Genomic DNA, 26,835 nt, shown 5'->3' with positions numbered 1-26,835 from the left:
ATGCCAAATCGGCACCGTCAACGATATTGCAATAAGGCTCCGTGCCAACAGATCTCTGCTCCAGAGCCGCAACCACCTTCTCCAATGATTGCCACTACCTCCGAGCATGAGACTGACTCTGAAAATGAAGGTGACACGTTTGGGGCAGCCCATAACCCCTCTGACTTGATTATCAAATGTCAGGAGTCGGACACTGACGAAGATGGCGGAGACCAAGAGTCTCAACCTGAAGAACAGTTGGTCCAAGTGCCTATGGCTACGATACCATTAACCTTGATCTCAAATCTCCAACATATGCTGGATGATTACAACCGTCGTTTCCCAGCAACGCCACAAGTTACTCCGATACCATCTCTTGCTGCGGTTGCACTGCCTCCACCGTCTCTTCCGCCAACATTACCGCCTACAACTTCATCTCAGGTTCAGACGTCAATCAGAATCCATACTACGGTTTATCCGCACGGTGCAGATGATGAGGCGGTCCCAGAACGTGAGGACGGAGAGGTCCCTGACAATTCGGACGAAGATGCAGGCGACCAGGATATGGCGGAGTGGGACGATTACCGAGCGCAGACGCCCTCTCCTCAGCCAGGAAACTCTGGCGAATCACCTCCTGTAGATATCGCCAGTTTTCATCTACTAATGGATAAAGCGGCTCAGCATTTCAAATTACCTAGATCGCAACGTGAGGAGGACTGTTTCCTCTAAGATTTTAAAGATAAGCCTTATAAGCAGGTCCACACGATTCCAATCATCGATTTTGTTTGGAAGGAGGGAATTAAACTCATGCAAGCTCCAAACTCGTTACCTGCTCAAATACAGCGCCTTGAAAAAAATTCAAGGCCCCAACTGGTTCTCCGGCATGCTTGATTTCTCACCCTAAGCCGGACTCAGTAGTAACTCAAGCTGCACAGCGTCGAGTCCGGAACCCAGCGTCTCCAATCACCGCACCTCCAGATAGAGAGGGTCGACGCCTAGATGCTATTGGCCGCAAGTTTTCAACCATGGCTTCCACTTCTGTCCGTGCAGCCAATGCCTTGGCCATTTTGGGACGCTATGACCGGCAGATATGGTCGGACATATCTGCATTAATAGATCTCATACCTGACGCTTCCAAGGCGGACGCTCAGCAGATTCTACATGATGGGCAGAGAGCTTCGGAAGAAATGATCGACTGTGCAGTCGATATTGCTAGTACAGGTTTCCGTCTGCTTGCAAGTGCAGCTGCCCTCCGACGCCAGGGTTGGTTAAAATCCACCTCTTTCCGGCAGGAAGTCCAATCCAGGATACTTGATATGCCGTATGATGGTGAATCGCTCTTCGGTTCTCACATCGATGACGCCCTGGAGTCCATTAAGAAGGACACTGATACGGCAAAGTTTTTGGGCACGTTGCAATTCCGGAAGCAGTCCTTTCGAGGTGCGCGCGGACGCGGCACTTCTTCCAATTTTGGAGGAGGGCAACAATACCGCTCCTACAATCAGGGCAATCAGCGTTACACATCCACTCACAGACTCGTCAGCAGCCCTCCAGACCCTATAGGGGAAAGTCCTCCTATCACGGATCCACTCCTAAGCGTCAATGACTTTTGTCATCCCCAAAGTGTTGGAGGTCGAATCTCTCTGTTTTATTCTCAGTGGTCCTCCATCACCTCGGACCGCTGGGTTTTGGACATTGTACGGCGGGGTCATACCTTAGAATTCGTCCAGATTCCTCCTCGTACTCCACCTTTTGACCCGCCTCCTCCACACCTCGAGGAGCTTTGCCATCAAGTCCGTCTTCTTGTTTTAAAGGGTGCATTCGAAGTGGTCCCGAAACATCAAAGGGGAGAAGGGTTTTACTCTCGATTCTTCCTCCTACTTAAGAAGACCGGAGATTGGCGACCCATTCTGGATTTGAGGGCTCTCAACCAGTTCCTAAAGTGCCAATCTTTCCGCATGCTGACATTACTGGAAATCCTGCGTCTTCTATCCAGCGAGGATTTCATGACCACCATAGACCTTCAAGACGCGTACTTTCATGTCCCAATTATCCAACAACATCGCCAGTACCTGCTGTGAGAAGTTGGCCTGATATGCAGTGCTCACTATTCTAGTGAACACTATGTATCAGTCCAAACAACCCTTATTGATGATTGGTTGTAAGTCAACCTTATAGACCAGCTATCCTAGTAGCATGGATACGAGCAGTCCAAGGCTAAGACTTTAGAGGGCGTGTTAAGCCAGCTGTTTTACCATCACATTACCCCTTGAACACCAAGTGAAAGGACACCACACAAGTTGTTATGAAAATAAACAGATATTTATTTATAACAAGACTACCCTGAACTCTTTATGAGTCAGGGAGCTAAGCACACAACAAAACTCTTACGAAAATACTTTAAGTCGCACAATTTACACAGATGCCCTAGGGGCACGAAAAACCATATACTCAGTAAGTGGAATGCGAACTTGCTAGCAGGTAAGTAATACTTTTCTAGACTCAGGGATCGCTAGTCCTACAATTCTAAACACTGGGATTAGATGCAGGAGGCCTGTGGACGTCGTGTGCAGAGTGGGAACTCTCACGCGTAAGGCGGGAAAAAGTCTATGGAGGCTAGCAGTTGCAAAGTTACTGTTCTCGGGCGAACCCGACTAGGTGGGTCGAAAACGGGAGTGGATCCGAACACTTAGGGTGTTGGACTATGCTGGAGCACCGGGGTACTCAGTTTACCTAGCCCAGGGGCTGCGGCTGCATAGGGTCGAAGTTGCGTCGGAAACCCACGTTGAAGAACCAGGAGCCTGAAGAAAGAAGTTGCTGGCAGGCGGCCAGTGAAGAAAGTTCGTGGAGATCCAAGCCTGGATCAGGGAAGAAGAAAACCTGAAAGCAGAGGGGACCAAGTTCTGAATCACTAGCCAGTGATTAGATGGGCACCAGAGTGGCACCGGGCGAAGTCACCTCGACCAGGTGAGTGGGCGCTGCTGGGCTCTGCAGTCTCTCGGACCAGGAGGCGTTGTCGGCGACCAGGATGGAGGTGCGAGCTGTCCCACGAAGGTACTTGCTGTCGACGTCGCTGGACCCAGGATTGGGCAACAAGTCTTGGCAAATGCAAGGCCCACGCGGTGGACCTAAAATGGCGTCTTGAGTGGACCAGGAGGGTCCAGGGTGCTCCTCTGTTGGAGGGGAGCAAGGGCTAGTCTGGAGCAACCAGACCAGTAGTAGTTGTTGTCGTGAAGCGTCGTAAAAGGGCCACTAGCCAACGGGCAAGTGACCGGGACAACGCGGTCAGCAGCAAAAAGCAGAAGGGCCCCACGCAGATCTCGTGGATGCAGGGGGGCTGAACTTCGGGGCTGGAGCTGCTCAGGGTCGGGGCTTCTCTCACCCCAAAGCACTCGGTCGAGGGTCACTCGGTGGTCGTGCTGGACAAGCGTCGTGCAGTTCTGAAGATGGCCGGTCCCTCGAGGTCTCGTCACACCCACGAATCTCAGCGTAACTGATGATGTAGGTAGAGGTCAGAGGTGCCAGGGGAGCCGGTTCTCGTCGTGCTGGAGCAGTCTTTATCCGAAGGAGAGACTGGCAACAAACCGCGATGCTTGGTTGGTGCCTGCTGCTGCAGGGTGACTACTCCTTAGTCACAAGGGAGAAAATCTTGAGAAGAGTCTTGAGTTCTTCGTGTAGAAGGTCGGTTCAGGATTCAAAGATTGATCTAATTTGGAAGGGGGCCTGCTCCTACCTTTATCCTGAAAAAGGGGGCTGGCACGCGACTAAGTCCTGCCCTATGGGTGGGACTAGGAGGGGGGGTGGTTACACCCCTCTCCTTTGGCGGGCTTTCCCCAGCTCAGGGTCTGGTGTGCCCCTGGAACTGGTTCAAGCCGGCCTATGCACAGTGAGCACCGGGGTGCCACTTGCAGTCACCTTCCTCTAAAGCCCTGCCTACCTAGAATACACAAAACCCTGTCTGGGACGGTGCTGGCACCGCCCCTGGCAGGAAACCCTTTGTCCTTGCCTCCTGCTCTGGGAGGACTCCCAGCAGCAGGAGGGCAGACTTGTGTCTCGGTGGCAGCATCATTTTGTGGATGCTAAGGCTCTGTCTGACTTTAACCGGGGTTATAGGTTACATACATGTCGTGTCCCTCTAGAAGGGTGGAATGCTAACCCCGTCGCCAGAATTGGCGAGGGGTTAGTATTCCAATTCGTATGACACCTTACTCGACATGTTTTGATAAAGCGATACCAGAGTTGGCCTATAACCGCGAGGATTATAATGCACTTAAGAGTATATGGTATGCGATATCATGGAAACGGCTAAGGGATAGATCCCGAAAGCCGCAGACAGGCTCAGCTCATGCCAGAGCACCATCTCACACGATTCCAAGCACTCTGCCTTCAGGATTGTCAAGGCCTGCCATAGGAGTGACTGATAGGAGATCTGTGTGTCCATTTAGGTTTAGATATAGGTATACTATATCTAAAGCAAAGGGTGAGTACACCACTTTGCCCCAGCTGTCAAGCAGCCAGTTGTGTCTGTTTGGTTAGTCAGCCCAGGGGTGGCATAATACATGCTGCAGCCCCTGGGAGACTTCTGGGTGCACCTCAGCCCTGGGTACAGGGACTTAGAGAGGGCCCAGTGCCAATTCAGTACCTGGGTACAATTTGGAATAGAGAGAACAGCTAGGCTGTGGGTCTGATTAGCAGGCCCACAGCCAGGGAAGTCGTAAACCAGTGAAGCAAAAAGCAAAAATCTGGGTGATCATAGGATTGCAGACCCTACTCTCCTACACCTGCGTTTCAAAGTGGGACAAATGCACTATCCGTTCAAGGTCCTGCCCTTCGGGCTGCGATCAGCTCCTCGTGTGTTCACGAAAGTACTGGCCCTTGTGGTGGCTCACCTGCGTCTCCAAGGCGTTCAAATCTTTCCATATTTGGAATATTGCCTCCTCAAGTCTCAATCCCACCATCATCTATGTTGGGACACTCGTCTTTGCCAGCAGGTGTTTCAATCCCTGGGGTTGACCATCAATGTCGAAAAGTCACAGTTTGCGCCTCTGCAAGCAAGAAACTTCTTGGGAGCGATCCTAGACACGAAACTTTCAAAAGCGTTAGTCTCGCACGAGCGGCGACAGATCTTTCGTCTGGTCTCCCTCATTCGAAAAAGACAGTCCGTTTCTGTTCGGACGTTAAAGTCATTTTTGGGGATGGCATCATCTTGTATCGCACTGATCCGAAATTGCAGATTGCGCACCCGTCCCATTCAGGAGGAATTGGACTTACAGTGGCGCCAGGTCTCCGGGTCTTTCAACGACCTAGTTGCTGTCACGGCCCGCATGAGAAAAAGCTTGCTTTGGTGGCCTACCTAAAGTGCCTACGGATTTTCATCTGAATGAGCCTGTGTTCCCACAAACTTTCTTTCCGGACCCAAGCTCTCCGGCGGAGCAGCGCTTGCATTCTTTGGAGATCAAACGATGCCTTAAATTCTACATTGCCAGAACTGCCTCCTTCCGCAAGTCTGATCAACTGTTCATTGCTTACGGACGACTGCGTAAGGGGCATCCAGTTTCCAAACCAACAATTGCACGTTGGCTTTCTTCCACCATTACCTTCTGCCATCTACAAGCTGGCAAACAATTGCAGTCTTCAGTGAGGGCTCATTCTACGAGGGCGATGTTTTCATCCACCGCCTTGTTTGCTGGTGTGCCTCTTCATCAGATTTGCCGTGCAGCGACATGGTCCAGCAGGCACACCTTCATCAAGCATTACTGTTTGGATGCCATCAATGAAGCGGATACCGCAGTGGGACAGGCAGTGCTTCGTCATCTTTTCCAATAAGGTGAGCCTCTGTTCCCCCCTCCTTGCTGTTTTTGCTGTGATTGCTAATGATGTTTTACATGACTGTATTATTATTACTGTCTTGGTTTTTCCATATGTGCCTAGCAATCTCAGCTCTCGGAGGTTACTGCTTTCTATTCTATTCAAGCATGTGAATCTATGAAAGACACCCCTAATACTGGAAAAGAACAATTGTTACTTACCTGTAAACAGGTGGTTCTCCAGTATTGGTGTCTTTCATAGATTCACATGCGACCCACCCTCCTCCCCTCAGAGGCTCTCTTCTCCTCATGCACTCTTGGTCACTTTGGTGCTACGAAAATCTGAGGGCTTGAGCTTCTGAGGAGAAGGTGCTGGCGCCTGATTGGCTGCAATTTGCACTAACATAATGACTCTAATGTGTTACAAGTAGTTTTTCCTCTTTACCATGCATTCCTATGTAGGAATCATTTTGGAGGTTTTCAGTTGTATTTCCTCTTCTTTTATTATGTACTATGTTTTCATATATATATTTAGCATTATTGCTATTTTATTTACCGTGATAGGGCACGAGGAGGCAGGCGTATAACACAGGTGGTTATAATTAAGTGGAAGGTTAACGTTCAGTACGACTTTGGAAATGAGAGGAAGAAGTCACCAGAACACTCGAGGTATGGGCTTATGGGATTAAATCTGAAACAAACAACTGGGGGAAAAAAAGGGCAGTTACCGGGTGGAAAATGTTCTAAGGATCGGTAAAGTTTAAAAGCATTTTGGGGACTGACTGGAAAGCAGCGCTAAGTGAATGATGGGGCATTTAACTAATGTTATTTAATAACATGTATTTCAGCGAGCAAAACGTTGATTATGAGCTTTGAGTTACAAACCTGTTTATCTGACACGAGGTCTATTCGTTGTATAATTTTATAAATCATAGTAATTTTGAGATATAACTTAACAGTCATGTTTTTTAATAATTGTAGTGAACCCCTGACGAAGTGCAAAGAAAGGCACGAAATGCATTGGGTGACGGAAATGATTTAATCGAGGAATATCTATGTAACATTCCATGCTACAGAACAAGGCTCGTTATGGCATGTCTACAGCATTAAGGAGTTTAAATGTGAACATAGTTTGTCTAACATGTGACCGATAAACCATGAACAGCGTAATAGTTGGAATATCTTCAACGAAAATAAAAATTGATGAACTTGAACTACTTTTGGCATCAGTATGTTGCACTTTAAGCTGTGCGTCCGGCGTGGGTTGCATCCTCGCCCCACTTCCTCCAGTGAGTCTTTTATAGATTCACATGCGACCCACCCTCCTCCCCTCAGAGGTTCTTATCTCCTCATGCACTCCGACTCACTCTGGTGCTACGAAAATCTGAGGGCTTGAGCTTCTGAGGAGAAGGTTCTAGAGGGTGCTAGCCCTGATTGGCTGTAGTTTGGACTAACATAATGACAGTGATATGTTACAAGTGTTTTCTCTCTCTATCATGCATTCCTATGGTGGAATTGTTTTAGAGGTTTTCAGTTATGTATTTACTTCTATTCTTCTTCTGTTATGTTTCTCACATACATATATTTTTTAGCATTTATTGCTATTTTATGTACCGTGGGACTCCCACTTGAACGACGGGGAATATTCAAGCATGTGAATCTATTAAAGACACCAATACTGGAGAACCACCTGTTTACAGGTAAGTAACACTTGTTCATACACACTTTATGGCCCTTTAAGATTTGTCCTGTTTCCTAGATGAGCTCAGAATCCAGGCCTTTGTTCCCGTGACTGGGCCAAGCTAATTACTCTGCTCTCCAGTGGATGGTTCAACAGCCTCGCCACACCTTAGAGCACTTAACAGTGCTTGACCCAGTTCCTGGGAAAGGATCTGATGGGCAGGAAATATAAAGATGATTATTAGCTTGTGTCACTAAACCCAGGCGCACTGAAACAAAGGACAGCCAGAACAGTAGGGGCTCGTCTTTGAAGGTTTGGTAGGTAGGGACCAAGCAGCTGTGTCATCAAGTCGCCATATTTGATTGTGCCTGAATACTGAGCAAGAGGGTTGGGACAGGAGTGACCAGCGACACCTGACTTCCAGAACAACCCCAACCCCGCTCTACACGCCCCCACTGAAAAGTCACTGCTCGAGGGAGAGACAGTTGAGAAGACACTGCATCTGTGAGCAACAAAGACGAATGAAAGCCCTGCAAGCATGGACTAAAGGGTTTTTCCTTCAGCTGATTCCCAGGTCTCAGTAAGGTCTCTCCAGGGCCAGTGGTGCCAAACCCCCTCCCTGTCCACCTTTTATCGCCTCCATGTCCAACCCCCTTATTCTACTTCAGGAAGGCAGGTGGGGGAACGGACCTGCTAGAGGACCCTGGATGGTTCCACCGGACACTATGTGGACTGGCCCTTTACTTTACTGACAAACAGGTGTCTTTGAAGAAGGCAGGAGGCCCTGGGACCTGAGAAACGGAGCGGATCCATGCTCACTTACAGCAGTGCCCAGTACCACCACATCTTACCTCCCCTTGAGTTCTTCATGATTGATACCATTATAGACCTCTTCTTTTATTTAGTGCCCTATTCCACATTGCGCTACTTCTACTACTGCACATGGGGGTTTCGAATCAGCAATTAACCTTCAGTGAGCCGAGGGATTAGGATAACTGCAGCTCAGGGAGTGTGCATTGAATTCTGTGAGCTGTGTTTTCAAATAGTCGTATTTGCATGTTGAAAGCTCTTGTACGACTGATCTTAAAAAGAGACACTTTCCTGAAGCGAGGCGATGACTGTACCTCAGCTTTTGAGACGTTGCTGAAAGCCTGCACTCTTTTAAAAAGAGTATGTGTAGGAGTGGTAAAAGAAAGAAGCGAGTGGTATGGTAGCAGCTGCGAACCCTCCCCTTTCCCCACAAACAAAATGTTGCGTGGGAGCAATAGGTGAGTGGATATGGCTTGGAAAAGAAAGCAGCCTGTAAATGGATAATGTGTGGGCTGGGTAGAGAGCACGAAAAGTCATGCGCTCCTATGTGTACTAAAAATAACAAAAAAAAAGATCTGATTTCAACAATGGAAGAATGCAGCTCCTCTAGTCAAAAAAAACGTAGCTAAAAAAGATACACTCCAGGGCCGGATTCAATACATCAATAGGGACGATTGCCATCGAATAAGAAGCAGGGAACTGAAAACCACCCAGAAATCAGCAGAGCGTTGACCCAATGCCCCTGCTCGGTATTGTACTGTAGACAGTAGATACAGCACACAGTTAAAGTGCTCTGTAGGACAGAACTCTCTCCATGGAAGTGCAAGCTCCAAAAGTTGTCTGAGCAGAACCTGTTTTCCAATTCCTCTAATGTTTTGTTTTAGATAAAGAGACATGTTGGACATTGTACTCGTTGTAAAAATTAGCACCTCCCCTCTAAAAACAAATGCAAACCAAACCAGTGTATACTTTGAAAGATGAAAGACTAAGGCGATTGCTGACATTTGAGCTTACGATATGTCAGACACCACCACTAAACTTGCTGAGCCCTCTGATAGAATGGCATTACAGCAACAGTGCTGGGCTTGGAATAGAGAACTGGCATATCAGCAGATTAGGCTGCAGTGTGCTGATTCAGGCAAACTGCATTTGTGCTTTCCTTTGCCTCCATGCAAATTAAAGACTGCCTGTTGGTTTCTATTTTGTTTTAAACAGCTGGATTTTGCGCCCTTAGTAGTGTGTGGTTGTTTGTAAGCCTATTTTGATGCAAGGGTGTGTGACTTGCATATGATTCCTCATGTGGGGGGGGCTTGTGGTGGCCCTTTTGCTTTGTGATCGGTGTCTGTTAAGTTCGTTGCCATTTAGTTTGTTGTTCCCTCAGCTCTTGTGTCCGTGTACAAGCAGTTGAAAATGTGTTTTTTGGGACTGAAATAAATGTGGAAAATAATAGCTGTAGCATCGTCTTTTGCTTGTGGCAAAAATAAATGCGGATAAATACAGAAAAAATGCCCAAAAACGAAATATGGATAAATACAGACAGAAATGGCAAAAGAATGAATACCATAAGACCGGGAGCCCTAATTATAATATTATTAAAAAAAGAAGGAACAGGGTCTTGCATCCTATACAAGCAGGCAAAAGAAAAGTGGTACTGAGCAATTCCGAAGCAGCCTCTCTCACTTTCAAAGAGTGTTTAGAAAGCACATCAACTTAAAACGCGGACGAAACGAAGGGGCTTTTCTTTAGTCAGATGGCTCCTCCTCAATTTAGAAAAAAGGTTGGTGGAAGGATCCCCTGGTAGTTTTCACAGGGAGGGGAGTAGACAGTACAGAAAATCAGACCCTGTGATCTTCTAAGAATGAATTCCAATTCCTGATATGTAGACAAGTGTACGGGGGAATGGACCTGTAAAGGGTCCCTAGAAGTCAGCTATTCTCTCTAGATATAATCATAATATGGAATTGTGTCACTGTATATTAAGCAATAAATATAAGACATATGCAACAAGGTTTTAAACGATTTTCTGCAATTTATTAGATACCTCCCTTAAGGGTTACATTCTAAAATTAATAAAACGCATCATTTTATGATGTACAAAATCAAATATTAAAAACAGTCAAAAAAACAGTCGACGCGGCGTTTCGGTGTTGTTAAAATGGTGTCACCTTCATCAGGACATTGACATTATTAACTTGCGATCTTGATGAAAGTATCGGTGCTTAAAATGGGCACGAAGAAGCCACCGTATTAAGTTATCAGGTGCTTTCTTATGGGAATTGCGGATTCCTTCTTCAATTCGGAATCACGGGTCTAAATCCCGTTTATGGTTGAGTGGTGATTATAAATCTTGTGTGTCAATTCAGAAGCAGGTATTTAGCTGGATTATCCATGAGGACACGGGCACGTTGAAGCAGGGAGGCGAATTCTTGAACACAGGCTCACGAGTAAAGGAGCTAAATACCTGCTTGTGAATTGCAACATGTGCACCCATACCCAATTGAGGGGTGCAACAGGGTGTCAAAGTGACACCCTGCCTATTTACCGATTCGGTAATTGACATTCATTCCTATGGGCCTCCAGGCCCATAGGAATGAATGTCAATTACCGAATCTGTAAATACCGATTCGGTAATTACCGAAGCTTACAGATTCGGTAATTTTTACAGAAAAATGACCTACATCCCATTTACCTGTTCTTAAATACCGAATCGTTATGATTCGGTATTTAAAAGTCAGTAAACTGGGATTACCTACATCTGGCCCCAAGTGTCCCCAGAGGTAGGCAGAGGTTAAAGTTAGATAGAACCTTACTCTCTAATAGTGGTAGCTTGGTGGAGCAGTAATGCAGTGTCAGAGGACAGTGTTAAGCATTTGATGTACCCAGTTGGTCATCAAACACGCTCAAGAACTGAACTCAAGGCCAATTGGTTTTGTATTAAAAAATATACTGTTGTTTATTTTTTAGAAACAAGAAAGCCTGGTACAGGTAAGCATTAAATACTTTTCAGTAATAAGTTACTGGATATAGAACAGTTTGAAAAGGCAATAGAAATTGTACTTTGTTTGAGTTACATGGGAGCAGTAGTATGCAAATACAGTACATTAGAATGAATAGGATTTTTCAATAAATTGCAGGTAAGTCACTTTTACGTTACTTTTTCTAACTCAGTGCTGGATGCCTAGATTTAACACTGGGACATTTCCTGTAAACAGGTGAGAAAAAGCGTTTTTGTTATTTGTGCAGTTTTTAAAGAATATTTTCAGATTTTAAAACTCCACACTTAGAAACTTTTTGGAGCTGTACATTGAAATTAATTGGCTTTGTCAACAAATTGCAGGTAAATTGCTTTTACGTTACTTTTTCTAACTCTGCTGGATTCCTAGATTCAGCACTGGGACATGTCCTGCAAACAGGTGAGAAAACACGTTTTGGTTATTTGTACGATTTAAAAAAAATATCTTTCGTTTTCAAAACTCCACACTTAGTCGTTTTTTGAAGGGAAAATTGTCAATGTTATCCTATGGTTAAAACTGTGGGAGTTAAGGTTCTGGGGTTAAACTCGGGGAACTCCCAGGATCAGTGATGCCCTGGAATTGCACCCTCAGCGGCACTAGGGAGGCCGGATGCAGAGTGTAGGCCCAATGTTATCCCATGGAGGATACGGGGTCTCCGGTTGGTGGCTTGTGGCAAGCAGGCCACGAGGTTGTGGGAGCAAAGCTCCTATGGTTTAGCTCAGGGCAAGTTGGGGACCAAAGAGGCACCAAAGGTGCACCCTCAGCGGCACTAGGGCGGCCGGGTGCTGTTTTGAGGTCGGGTGCCCTGTTTTTTCCAACGGAGAACCTCCGGGACAACGAAACACTGCAGTCTCAGGGACGAGGATCTTCCAGGTGCGACCAGCACGTCGATGGGTAAGTTGGGATGTTGATTAGACACCTTTAGTTTGGGCACTCAAGGCCATGGGGCGTCGGGTGCTGGGGTGCCTTGGGGCGCCCGATTTTCTTACCTGCTCTGGTCGCGGTAGCGCGGGGTCCTCTGGATTGAGGCTGCAGGCGTCGTCTGGAGGCTTGAGGCAGGTTAGGCGTTGCCTGATCTTGGGTCAGGATTATCGGGGGAGCTCCTCGTGGTATTTTTCCACTCAAGCTCGGCCTTGCTTCGGCGGGTGCAGAGTGGGCTGGATTTGCAGTTTCTGGCTGGCACCAGATGCTGCAGTTTGAACAAGTCCAGTGTTCACGGGAGATTCAGTCTTTGAAGTGAAGGCAGGCAGGTCCTCTGGGGTTTTTGAGGTTGCTGGCTGCAGGACACACCGGATTTTGCAGGGGCAAGTTCGAGGGGAGACAGGCCTGTAGGGCTGGGGCCAAGTCAGTGGGCGTTGTCCTCTTGTTATCTTCTTTTCTTGTGGTTTCTGGATCTGCCTTCTTAGTTCAGGGCAGCCCCCTAAATACTGTATTTAGGGGGCGTTTTAGGGGTCTTGAGGTCAGTAACCATTGGGCTACTGACCTTAGGGTGACTACACCCTTGGTGTGCTCACCCCACGTGGGGGTGTGAGCACATTCCCTAGTCCTGATTTGGGAGTGCCTGCCATCTGCCAGATGGCGAGCACTGGAGAGTGGGCTTCACCTTGCCTCCCCCACCTGATGGGCAGAGGTGGGCACAACTCCTGGGCTGGCTAGTTTTTCCCGCCCGAGACAGCAAGGGGGCCTGCTCCTGATAGCTGGAGAGGCTGGGGGTGAATGAATCAATGAAGGGAGTCTTTTACCGCGCAACTTAGCCCAAGGGCATCAAGGCGCCAAGCAGGTCATTTAATCTGTAATCCGCTAAAGTATGCCATTACAGGTATGCTTCGGAGAAAAGCCAAGTTTTTAATGCTTTGCGAAACAGAGCAAGCGAAGATTGCTCTGCCAGTTCGATGGGGAGCGAGTTCCATAACCTGGGTGCAACCGAGGAGAAGGCTCTGCCTCCCCATCTTGCTCTTACAAACCTTGGGACTACAAGGAGATTTTTGTTAGAGGAACGAAGAGCTCGACAGGGGGAGTAGGGATGAACAAGTGACCTGATTCCCTGTGGGCCAGTACCATAAAATGCCCCATGGGCAAGACAAAGAATCTTAAAAGAGATCCTGGACTGGATGGGAAGCCAATGTAGGCTTCTTCTGGTTAACGCGGCTGAGGCAAGCCTCGGGAGATTAAGGACCACCTTTTCCGCCGCATTCTGGACCATTTGCAAACGATGGATAAAACTCTTATTTATCCCCATATAAAGGGCGTTGCAGTAGTCCAGTCTTGAGGAAACTAATGCCACAGTGGCTTGTTTCCGAGCGTCGGGAGAAAGATAGTGAGCAATCTTTCTAAGAATTCTGATAATGCCGCAGCAGGTGGAGACAGTCCTGCATACTTGACAGTCAAAAGAAAGCGTGGTGTCCATTAGCACCCCTAAATTCCTAGCAAACTGGCGGGGGGGGGCAGGCCCCAAGTGAGGGCGGCCAACAATCATTTGACCAAATATCCTGATTACCTCCGAAAATCAACACCTCAGTTTTCTCCCCATTAAGCTTCAGGAAGTTCTGTATCATACATTGGGACACTGCCTCCATACAGTTCCTGAAATTCAGGGCAGAATCCCTCACAGGCTGCGTGAGAGAGACCATTATTTGGGTGTCATCAGCGTACGACAGCACCTCCAGCCCAAAAGATCTGACTACCCTGGCAAGTGGGGCCACATAGACACATTAAACAGTATGGGGCTTAATGAAGAGCCTTGGGAGGACCCCACAATGGACAGGCTTAGGGGAAGATAGAAACTGGCCCAACTTCACCCTTTGTTCCCTTTGATTGAGAAAGGAAGCCAGAAGGCACAGGGCAGGGCCTCCGACCCCTATCTCCCTGAGATGAGCGACCAAGATAGATGGAGACAAGGTATCGAAGGGCGCCGTAAGGTCAAGCAGGACCAAAAGGGTAGTGTGGCTCTTATCGACCTGGGAGCGAATGTTATTGACAACTACAGTAAGGGCGGATTCGGTGCTATGAAATCTCCTAAAGCCATGCTGGGAGACGTCTAGGAGGACAGAGTCATCAAGAAAAGTACTAAGGTTGCGATTGAGGTGGGATTCCAGCATTTTTGCAGGGGCAGGAAGAAGTGAAACAGGGCGGAGGTTTTTCAGAACCCCAGGATCCAAAGTGGACTTCTTAGGAAGAGGTTTAACGACCGCCATCTTCCATGAGGAAGGAAAGACTCCCTCCAAAATTGCAAAATTCATAACCTCCATGAGGGGAGGAATAACTACTTTCCGACAGGCCTTCAAGACCTTGAGCGGGCAACAGTCTAAAGGGGAACCCGATTTGGTGTTATCAAGAAGCTGATTGGTCCGTTCAAGAGTGAGGAGAGGAAAGTACAGGAGACTAGGAGAAGGTCCATCAGGCAGACTCTCCACTGTAGAAAGAACAGGAGTAGTAGGAAATCCCAACTCGAGATTCGAGGGTGTCGTAGATATCCACGATTTTTTAAATGGAAAAAGGCCGAAATGTTGTCGCACAACTTCTGGGTTTCCACTATGGGGTCGGCTGACTGAGGGGAGGAAAGAGTATCTATGATCTCAAAAAAGGTCTCTAGGAGAGTTTAGAGAAGCAGTCATATTGGCAAAGTGGGCCCTCTTTTCCTCCATAATAGCTAGCTTATATTCTTTTAGGAGAAGTTTGTGTTGTTCCTTCTCCAAAGGATCCAGCCGAGCCCACCAGAGCCTTTCTTGTTTACGGCACCCTTGCCTCAGCAACCTGAGTCTATCCGAAAACCAGGGAGCCGAAGGGCTCTTTATTGCAGAGTAGTGCTGTTTAGGGAGGGGGGGGGGGGGGCAGGGTGTCCATTGCCCCAGAGATGGTACTTGCAAATTCGAGAGCAGCAAAGTTAGCATCCTGCATTTCGGCGGACCTCAGTTTATTCAAATAAGGAAAGAGAGCTTTGTTGTTAATAGCTTTAAAATTCCTTCTGAGTTCCCATTTCCTAGCACCCGGAAGAGAGGGGGCTGCTTGTTGATCTGACAATTGTAAAGGGACGGCATAATGGTCGGACCAGTCTAGCGGGATCGGAGGACCCGCCTTCAGCCTAGAATCGTTGGTGAAGACTCCATCAAGGGTGTGACCGGCCACGTGGGTGGGGCCTACCACCAGCTGTGTCAGACCACAGGAATCCAGAGTTTCCAAAAGTGTAAGGGTATCTCTAGAGCTCATATTTTTCAGATGGAAATTAAAGTCTCCCAGGAGAGTGATATTAGGCCTCTCAATAAATGGCTCTAACACCTTAATCACATCATGGCTAAAGGCGGACCTTGGGCCCGGCGGCCTGTAAAACAGGAGGCCGGAAAAAGGGACGGAAGGAGTAGTATTGATGGAAAAATACATAGCCTGAAAAGAGTGTGATGGAGTAGAGAGAAATTCAGTACGACAAATAGAGGAATCTTTATGTAGAATTCCTAAACCTCCACCTCGACGGCCAGTTCTATCCATCCTTGTCAAGGCATACCCAGTAAGAATTGCATCTACCAAGTCAGGTCCTGAGGCATCGGACGGCCAGGTTTCTGTGATAAACACCCAAGTAGGCTTTCTAAGTGAAACAAAGTCCCTAAAGGCGATATTGTTTTTTATTAGAGACCTTGCATTCTTGCATTAATAAGAAACCCCCCTTCAGTGACCATATTGGAGGAGGGCTTAGATGCACCAGTGGTCGACTGTGCCTTCAAGGGATTCGCCTTTCTAGTGCACCTACATTGACATCCGCAGCTAAGCCACTCTGAGTATGCCTCAGGGAGAATAGTGTGATGACAGGGCTCGTTTAAAGGTTTCAGCGCCAACAGGGACTGTCTGGAATAGTGGACACTTGTAAGCAAGCAGGGGAAAAACCATTTTCCCTGGCCCCTGGCGCAGACTCAGCGCGGACGGGCACAGACAGGCTTAAGTTTGGTGCGACTTTGGCGCGTGTCCACTGAGCGCGGAAGAGATCATAAGGTCTAAATAGGGTGGCGCCTAAAGTAGGAAGTAGCGCGTGACCCTCAGTCTCCAATGAACAAGAGACCAAGAATGTGTGCCGGCGCCCTCCACAGCAAGCGGGAAAACCCGTGGTGGAACGGGGCGCTGGCAGAATGTGGCAAAGTGCAGCGAGCCTTACAGCAGGGTAAGTAGAAACACAAATATTATACAAATGGTCAAAGTTTAAAAACACAAGTTAAAACGGAGCATAGTAATCATGCAGCCACAGTGGAGTTACGATATCACAGACTGCTGCCAGGCCTTTGAAACTGCCCTGCCGCAGATGGCTCTTCCTGGCCTGGGGGTGGTGTGGCTTTGTTTATGGGCTCAGAGAGTGTAGGCTCCCACCCTAGGGGTCCAGAAACATGTATTGTGGTGGCAGGCTGGTGTGTACCAGTCAGGGAACCTACCAGAAGCTGGTCGTTTTTCAGGGGGCATCTCTGAGATGCCCTCTGTGTGCATTTTTCATTAAATCCCACACTGGCATCAGTGTGGGTTTAATGGGCTGAGAAGTTTGATACCAAACTTCTCAGTTTTCAGTGTAGCCATTATGGTACTGTGGAGTTCGTAATGACAAGCTCCTAGTACCATATACTCTTAATGGCAGCACTGCACTTACAATATCTAAGAATGGACTTAGACACTGTAGGGGTACAGGGCTCATGCACCTGTACCCTCACCACTGGCATAGGGCACCCAGCTAGAGGGGTGACTGATCTATGCTATGGCAGTGGGTTGTAGGTATGGCACACAGGGATGTGTGCCATGTCGACTCTTTACTTTGTTCTGCACCAAAACATGCAGCCTGCAAAGGCAGTGTGTGTGTGTAAAGGTACAGGGCCTCTGCGGGTGGCACAATAAGTGCTGCAGCCCTTAGAGGTCTTCCCTAGTCGCAGTGCCCTGGTAACTGTGGTACCATTTACCAGGGGCTGGCCTGTGGCTAGAGATGCCAATTAGGTTAGGTTTGGGGAAAGAACACAGACCCTGGGACCCTGTTTGGCAGGGACCCAGGACACAACCAGAAAAAGTGCATCAGTAGTCTGGCAAAAAGTGGGAGAGTTACTGCAACAGAAACCCACTTTCCTACAGTATGCCTTCTGGTTTTCTCTCACTTCCTGATTTCCCTGCTCTCTAGTTAGATGTGTACTGAAATCTGTGTTGCAGCCATCTGTGTTTGAATTAAAACCTGGTATTCATATTTTACGTTGGTTTTGTTGTTTGCTGAGCCTAGAAACAGTAGAGAACTAGAGTAATACATAACACTAAAGATGAATCTAAGCCTTTGTCAAAACTCAAGAAATGTTTCAGCATGAAAACTGGCAATAAACATAAGAAAGGTAGCAGTGCGAGATTCGCCCCTGCTGCATGTGACATGATACACGGTCCCTATACTGTAAGAAATACTAATAATATACCAAACTTCTACTAGCAGAATACAATAACCGTGGATGCTTAGCCCAGCACCTTACATCCATGCAGTACTAAAAAAGATTGGCTCACAAATATAGCAGCTGTGGAGTGTCCAGCTTGGACAATTGACGGATATGTGCTTCCCTGTTATTTTTGGGCTAAGTGCTACCTTTTATTTGTTTTCTAAACTACGGACGTTCAAGACTACGGAGTTCATTTACATCAGCGTGCTTTTTTATAACTGTTACTTAGCTGTATTCAAGTATCAGCTCCTGTCCTTTGCAAAATCCCTAAATCTAAACAAATAGCTGCCAGTGTTTTCCAACCAAATCGTGCTAATCAGAATCACAGGTAAATACAGTACTGTAACAATAGGAAACTAGTAACTGTATTTGACCTCTGAGTTGCCTGCTGGGAGTAAATAGTGTTGTTTTTGCGTATTACACCATAGATAAATAGAGTATTGAGATAGATTGCCCTAAGCTTCGTGACCAGTCCCTGATCATAGAGCAATCTGTGTTCGAGGCATGTGGGCTGCTGAATTCATATCCATAGCATAGATCGTCGCCTAGTGTTGGGTCCGGATGATTGCACATTGTTGTCCTGGAAGAATCTTCGAAGTATCACGAGATAGGTGACTCCTCCCCTGGACTACAGTGCGCATGGGCATCGACTCCATCCCCATATAGTTTTTTCCCGCCATTGGGTTCGGATGCATATTCGATATCTCCAGTTCGGAATCGATATAGACTTTTCTTAAGGCCCGAAGGCCTTTTCCTATACCATCGGTATTGTCTTGCGTTCGGTGCCCAGCTCTGTTCCGGCTCAGTTCCCGAGTCTGCCATCCAGAGGAGTCGCGTGGCTCTTCGGTGCTCGAGGCCCAGCAAACGGAACCAGACTTTCGACGACACATCATGGAACGGAGCCCGTTCAAGAGATGTCCCGTGTGCAACTCAAAGTATCCCCACATCGACGTCCACCCGGTTTGCAACAAGTGCCTGTCACCGGATCACGATGAAGCCAACTGTATGGCTTGTTCCCGTTTTCGCTCCAAGAAGACGATTCGACTGCGGCGCGCCAGGAGGCCCAGCAGACAGCCCCGGCACCGGTGGACATCTTCAAGAGGGAAGAAGCAGACGAGCAAGAAGAGAGGGAGCCGATTTCAACTCCAGCGGAGGATATCGACTACAACTACGACGCAGACGTCTAAGTGCTCGATACAGAAGAAGTCGTCGACGAGGTAGGAGACGACAATGTGGCCTATGGGGCCGTTGGAAGATAGCTCAGGCGACCAGCTATGCCCTGTTCGAACACTGACTAAGGCTCAAGTCGAGGGATCGCCACATGGCCTTACCCAAGATCTTATACCCGGATCCACGGCCTCGCCTACGGGCCCGGCTATGGACACTTCTACGGAGCCGCCATTGGTCAAAACGAAACCGAAAGTGAAAGCTTCGGTGTCGACGAAAATGAAAGTGATGGAGACGCCGTCGAAACAGAAGACGTCTGTCCCTCTGGTCGCCTCCTCGTCTTCCGACATGTCGGGCAGCCGACGCCGAAGAAGGCTGTCGACCCGGCGAAGTCGCTCAAGGGCGTCGAGCCAAAGTCGGTCAAGGCCGTCGAGCCCAAATCGATCAAGGGCGTCGAGCTGAAGACTGGGGCACCCAAACCAATTGTCAAGGCCGCCGACCCGAAACTGTCGGCGCCGAAGGCAGTCGTCACGGAAGAAGGACACGGCGCACCTAAGGGGGCTGATCCCGCGCATCGGCGCCGGAGAAAGCCAAGACATCGGCGCTCGAGTCTGCACACTCTGGTGGACCGAGGACGTCTGTCGGGTCGACGAAACCGTCCGCATCCTTCACGCAGCAGGTGTCAGACTCATTGCAACGCATCAGGAACAAGGCTTCTGCGGTCGATCCGAAGGATACTTCCACCCCGAAGCAAGTTCCAAAAACACCAAAGTCCTCGACGCCACTCCTGTTCACGCTACCGCCGAAGGTGGCCCCGAAGGCGTTCGCACCAAGGTCGGTCGACGACGGGTCCATGCAAGTGTCTACAGGGTCGAAGCCTTCTCAGCCACTTGGGAGCTCAAAGCATTGACAACCCCTGATGGAGGAGCAGTCGGAACACTTTATCGACGCCGACACCGGTAAACTTACCCTCTACAAGAGAAAGATCATGACGGCACAGCCTATGGAGTCCTACACGATTCCTTTGAAGCGCAAAAAGCCTTCTACGGACTCCCCGGTTCTAGTTGAGACAACTGCTCCACGGACTCGAACCGTTGCTACACCCTCACCCACTTATTCAGATGTGGAGGCTGGGGAAGGGGATGATGAGGAGTATAACTTCCCTGCCAACACTGATCCTGAGGATCACCAGGACTCTTGGGCAGATGCAGGAGACCCAGGGGATCAGCAAACTGCCCCGGACACTCAGGTGTACAATGTCAAAACCTCTCCTACTGAGGATTCTGCAGCATTTAATGCTCTAATTGAGAGGGCGTCTAAGAACCACGACGTCCAGCTGCATGCTGACCCTGTTGAAGTGGACTTCCTCTTTGATACCTTTTCCACAGCAGAAAAGACTGTCAAGACTCTCCCAATGCTAAAAGGGGTTCTGAAACATGCTGCAGACATTTTTAAAGAACCCACACGTGCCAGGGTTATCAACCCTAGGATTGAAAAAAAGTATAAGCCAGCACCTGGCGACCCTACCTACATCAAGGGCCAGTTGCCGTTGGACTCTCTGGTTGTTTCTAATGCCCGGAAGAGGGCAAATTCACAAACCACTGGTGATGCTCCTCCACCTGACAAGGAATCTAAAGTGCTAGAAGCATCAGGGAAAAGGGTGGCGGCTCAATGGCCAATATCTGGCGCATTTCAAACACTCAGGCACTCTTGGCCAGATATGACAGGGCACACTATGATACACTAGAGACCCTGTTACAACATCTGCCAGATCAGTATAAAGAGGCAGCGGAGATGCTCATTCAGGAAGGGAAGCTCATCTCCAACGCTTCTATTAAATGTGCACTGGACGTGGCGGACACCGCGGCCAGAGCCATTAACACAAGTGTGATGTTGCGACGTCAGGCCTGGCTCAGAATCTCCGGGTTCAAGCCGGAGATACAAACCACCATCCTCAATCAGCCTGTAAACCCTGATAGATTATTTGGTCCTGAGGTGGATACCACCCTGGAAAAAATAAAGAAGGACACCGAGACTGCAAAGTCCATGGGGGCTCTCCAGTCCCAGCAGTTTCGGGGTAGTACTTTTCGTCGCTCAAGCAATAGAGGTGTTTCCAGAGGCCAGATGTCCCAGCAAACGCAATACACTAAAGGTGGGGCGCAGTCCTCTTACACCAAGCAGAGTAGAGGCGGCTATCGGGGCAACAGCACCAAGGGCAGAGGTCGTGGAAACAACAACTCCTGCTCCTCCGCCACCAACAAACAGTGACGCCCTGTCTCTGCCCCCGACCATACTACACCTGTCGGGGGGAGACTCCAGCAGTTCCTGCCAGTCTGGAAATCCATCACCACAGACAGGTGGGTCAGAAAACGTATCCAGTACGGTTATTGTCTGGAGTTAACATCCACTCCACCCAACATGCCACCAAAACACCGTCCTATGTCCACAGAGTATTTGCACTAATTGCAGCAGGAGGTACTCGTCATGCTGCAAAAAGGGGCAATCGAGCTCGTGCCGGTGAAGGAAGAAGGCACAGGAGTGTACTCCCTGTAATTCTTAATCCCAAAGAAGGACGGGTCCCTCAGACCCATACTGAACCTCAGACCCCTAAACCAATATATTCTCTCAGAACACTTTCACATGCTGACGCTGCAGCAGGTTCTTCCGTTGCTCAATCAGGGAGACTTCTTCGCAACCTTGGATCTCAAGGATGCATATTTTCACATTCCACTACATCCATCACACAGAAAATACCTCAGATTCACCATTCTGAATCAGCATTATCAATTCAAGGTCCTCCCTTTCGGAGTGACCACAGCGCCCAGGTTGTTCACAAAATGCCTGGCGACAGTGGCTGCGCACCTCAGGAGGCAAAACGTTCACGTCTACCCTTATCTGGACGACTGGCTGGTCCAAGCAAAGTCTGCCCAGCAGTGCGCCTTCAACATGTCCCACACCATTCACGTTCTTCACGATCTGGGATTCTCACTGAATTATCCGAAGTCGCACCTTCAGCCAGCCCATGTGCGGCAGTATCTGGCCGCGACGATCGATACTCTGGCAGCCACAGCTCAGCCAAATTCTGTGAGGATCGACAGCATTCAATCACTGATCAAGAAGTTCAGACCGCAACACTCGCTTCCAGCAAGAGTGTTCATGCAGTTGATAGGCATGATGGCCTCCTGCATCTTCATAGTCCCGCACACGAGGCTACATATGCGCCCGCTCCAAGAATGCTTGGCTCATCAGTGGACTCAGGCTCAAGGACAGTTGAACGACCTAGTGTTGGTGACCGGTCGGGCATACAGCTCTCTGCATTGGTGGAATCCACACAACCTTTGCAAGGGCCGACCGTTCCAGGAGCCTGTGCCACAGATTATCCTGACAACGGACGCCTCTCTACAGGGATGGGGAGCTCATGTACTCCACTACACAGTGCAGGGACTATGGACAACGCAGCAAAAGAAGATGCACATCAACCTCCTAGAGCTGATGGCAATCTTCATGGCAATGAAGGCCTTCAAGGTACATCTGTGCAACAAAGTCGTGTTGATCCGGACGGACAACATGACAGTGATGTACTACATTCAAAAGCAGGGAGGTACACACTCTCCACAGTTGTCTCATCTAGCTCAGAGCATGTGGAAGTGGGCCATTCAGAGGAACATCTTCCTCATGGCGGAACACCTCCCAGGCAAGGACAATCAGATGGCGGATCTGCTCAGCAGGTACAGCCACCAGATGCACGAGTGGGAGATACATCCATCAGTACTCCGCCCGTACTTCCAGCAGTGGGGTCATCCAGAGATAGACCTGTTCGCCACAAGGGAAAACGCAAAATGCCAAAACTTTGCCGCCAGGTTCCCTCACCCACAGTCGCAGGGCAATGCGATATGGATGAACTGGTCAGGCAGATTTGCGTACGCTTTTCCCCCAGCACCTCTCATACCGCTGGTGGCACGAAAGCTAAAGCAACACTCGATGACACTCATCCTGGTTGCTCCAACGTGGGCACCCCAACCATGGTACACCACGTTTCTAGAACTCTCAGTGGTACCGCATCAAAGGCTGCACCTCACACCCAGACTTTTGACGCAGAGCCATGGCGACATTCAGCATCCAGATCCGCAACAGCTCAACCTGGCGATCTGGCTCCTGAAGTCTTAGAATTTGGCTACCTTAACTTGCCTCCCGACTGCATGGATATCATACGGGAGGCGAGGAAGCCCACCACCACAGCTTGCTATGCAGCAAAATGGAAGCGGTTTGTCATTTACTGTGCAGAACACAACATCAACCCGCTAGATGCATCTACTCACGACATCATTTGTTATTTGTTACATCTTTACAAATGCAATCTAGCATATGCTTCCATTCGGATACACTTATCCGCCATAGCGGCTTATCTCCAAAACAGGCAGCGTCTCTCGGTTTTCAGAGTGCCTGCCGTTAAAGTTTTTCTGAAAGGACTGAAACGGGTCATTCCTCCCAGGACCCCACCAGCTCCTGTATGGAACCGTAATGTGGTCCTCACCGGGCTGATGGGCCCACCTTTTGAGCCTCTGCATTCTTGCGAGGTCCAGTTCTTAACATGGAAAGTGGCTTTCCTAATAGCCATCACGTCGCTGCGACGTGTAAGTGAGCTCCAGGCGCTCACTGTACAAGAGCCATTCATACAGATTCACTCAAACAGGGTGGTGCTGCGCACTAACCCTAAATTTCTTCCTAAGGTAGTTTCCCAGTTCCACGTCAATCAGACTGTTGAACTGCCTGTGTTCTTTCAAAACCCAGAGACAGTGGCCGAAAGAATGCTCCACACTCTTGACGTCAAACGAGCTCTAATGTACTACATCGATAGAACAAAAGATTTTAAGAAGACGAAACAATTCTTTGTTGCCTTTTCTGCCCAACACAAGGGCAACCCCATTTCCAAAGCAGGTATAGCCAGGTGGATCGTTAAGTGTATTCAAATTTGTTATCAAAAAGCTAAGCGCACTTTAACGGTCCCCCCAGAGCCCCCTCCACCCGCAAGTTGGGGGCCTCTATGGCTTTCCTTGGTAATATCCCTTTGGAAGACATTTGTAGAGCAGCCACATGGTCTACCCCACACACATTTACTAAACACTACTGTGTAGATGTGCACTCCAAGCAGCAAGCAGCTGTAGGGCAGGCTGTTCTAAAGACACTTTTTCAAACATCTGCAGCTGGCACAGGCGGCCGCCGCTAATGGAGGGACTGCTATATATTCTATGCTATAGATATGAATTCAGAAGCCCACATGCCTCGAACTGAATATGCTACTTACCAGTATGCATCTGTTCTTGGCATGTAGGGCTGCTGACATTCATATCGCCCGCCCTCCTCCCCGGCGCCTGTAGCGGCTGCAGAATTTACACTTACTCTTAGCATGGTCATCGCTCACACTGTTACACTCCATCTTCGCCACAATGGCTAAAAACAATCTGGGGATGGAGTCGATGCCCTTGCGCACTGTAGTCCAGGGGAGGAGTTACCTATCTCGTGATACTTCGAAGACTCTTCCAGGACAACAATGTGCAATCATCCGGACCCAACACTAGGCGGCGATCTATGCTATAGATATGAATGTCAGCAGCCCTACATGCCAAGAACAGATGCATACTGTTAAGTAGCATATTCATTTTTGAGGGATCAAATAGGTACTTTACTGAGAAAATAGAATGTGTTCTAAAAATTCATGAACTAGTCCTATATTTGTGATAGAGGTCTACAGTACAAGTATGACGTGTAGTACATTGGATGAAAATGTCTACAAGGTCCAAAATGTTGATGTAGTGCAAGGTGAACTCGTATTAATAAATTAAGTATCATGATTGTTTATTTCTGAAAATGCTATTTTGATGTCTAAATATGTATGTCTTTGTCAACAGGCTGTGAAACCACAACAGCAAATACGTTTCTAAAGCAGTGTATTCAAATTGAAAAGCATTGTAAACCTACCATTCATCGACTTCAGTTCACAAGCGTGAAGCTTGATGACAATGGATACTGTCAGACGTGCACTTTTGGAGCAGGAAAATCTACCCACAGTGACAAGGTGATCATGCTGGTTGGAGCAACAGGGTCAGGAAAAACTACCTTAATTAATGGGATGGTAAACTATGTCCTTGGGGTGCAGTGGGAGGATGATTTCCGATTCAAACTTATAGATGAAGAGGGCACTCGATCACAAGCGGAGAGCCAAACCTCATCAATTACTTCATATCATCTCATCCATCAGGAGGGTTTCCAGGTACCATACAGCCTTAAAATTATAGACACTCCAGGTTTCGGAGACACCAGGGGGATCGACCGAGACAAATTGCTCATTGAGCAGATTAGAGAGTTCTTTTCCACACCGGATGGTGTTGATCATCTAGACGCAGTATGCTTTGTAGTTCAATCCTCATTTGTTCGCCTCACCCATTCTCAGAGATACATATTTGATGCTATTCTATCTATCTTTGGAAGGGATGTGGCTGACAACATACTCATTCTGGTCACGTTTGCAGATGGTCAAAAACCACCAGTACTGGAAGCAATTAGAGAGGCTAAGATTCCTTGTCCAGGAGAGAGTGGCATTCCCCCTCATTTCAAATTCAACAACTCAGCATTATTTGTTCCTAATGAAGATGATGCGCCCCCTGAGATTGCAGAAGAGGATGATAGCTTTGACAAGATGTTTTGGAAGATGGGTGTGAAGAGCATGAAAAACTTCTTTGTAGCGCTAAACAAATTGGAAACTAAAAGTTTATTCTTAACAAAGGAGGTTCTAGATGAGCGTATGCAGCTTGAGGTTGTTGTGGAAGGCCTGCAGCCACAAATCAAAGCTGGCTTGACAAAGCAGGAGGAGATCAGGAAAACAAAGGCGATATTGGAGCAGAACAAGGATAAGATGAAAGCCAATGAGAACTTTGAGTATGAAGTGTCAGTAACTGTAGCAAAAAAAGTCGTTGTAACCAGCTTCATAACCAACTGTCAGAGGTGTCGTCATACTTGCCACTATCCTTGCCATATTGCGGACGATAGTAAAAAGCACAAATGTTCAGCAATGGATATATTCCTGCAGTGCCGTGTTTGCCCTGGAAGATGTATCTGGAATGTTCACTTTAATCAGAAATACAAATGGATTTATGAAGAGCAGATTGAAAAGGGAACTTACCAAGAATTAAAGGATAGCTACGAGAAAGCACGTGGAGAGGTCATGACAGGTGAAGAAATATTCAAGCAGTTGAATGAGGATCTTGCAGATGTTGAGAGAAAGGTTGTTGGTCTTGTTGGGGAATTATCTGGTTGCCTCCAGAGACTAGAGGAAATTGCCCTGAAACCTAACCCGCTCTCTGTGCCAGAGTACATTGACCTCCTGATTGTCTCGGAGAAGGAAGAAGCCAAACCAGGCTACTTAGAGCGCATCCAGTCACTATTGGCTACAAAGGAAACGGCTGTGCTTATTTCCAAAGTCTGCCATGTGAACCAAGCGATTACAACAGTGCATTGTTCACTCAAAGGAACAGTTGAGAAGGCGTTTTACCAGTCTTTTGATATAAGAAGTTGGATTATTCATAAATAGAAATGTTTGCTATGCATGTTGCTCCAACGTTTCTGATCCATAGGTATGCCTACCGCTGCTTGAAACTCATAAGACAAAAAGAGTGTACTTCATCTTTATCCTAGTATCCTAGAAATTAATACAAAGATTAAGAGTGTCAGAATATCCATTTTATCTAGGAATAATATGTTATATGATTTACCCTGCTGACTTTAATGTTCCAATATGTAAAAGGACCACTCAGGTTGTGCTTTTTAGCAACCATTGGTTCCACATCTCTAAAATGTACATTTGATCAATTTGTGTGCTATGGGCTTTGGACTTCGAATCTGATGATGCTGATAGTGAAAAAATTAAAAATGCGGACTCCAAATGA

At 47.9% G+C, this 26,835-nt stretch overlaps 1 protein-coding gene across 1 annotated transcript; it reads left to right on the top strand.

Moving 5' to 3' along the window:
- LOC144821689 (uncharacterized) lies at positions 1–26,480 on the top strand. Its single transcript, XM_078678908.1, has 2 exons — positions 1–490; positions 24,802–26,480. Exons 1-2 carry the CDS (start codon positions 1–3, stop codon positions 26,478–26,480), a joined length of 2,169 nt encoding a protein of 722 aa, XP_078535034.1.
- Positions 26,481–26,835: the final 355 nt, after the last annotated feature.

The sequence above is a fragment of the Lissotriton helveticus genome, chromosome 2_2 (assembly GCF_964261635.1).
Source record: "Lissotriton helveticus chromosome 2_2, aLisHel1.1, whole genome shotgun sequence".
NCBI classification, from domain to species: Eukaryota; Metazoa; Chordata; class Amphibia; order Caudata; family Salamandridae; genus Lissotriton; species Lissotriton helveticus.
This window is presented reverse-complemented; position numbering and strand designations above follow the sequence as displayed.

Bases quoted from the DNA above. Each gene is read 5' to 3' on its own strand.
- LOC144821689 (XM_078678908.1), top strand. From the start codon at position 1: ATGCCAAATCGGCACCGTCAACGATATTGCAATAAGGCTCCGTGCCAA. The intron at 491-24,801 runs GTGAGGACGGAG...CTTTGTCAACAG, and splicing joins TGATGAGGCGGTCCCAGAAC to GCTGTGAAACCACAACAGCA.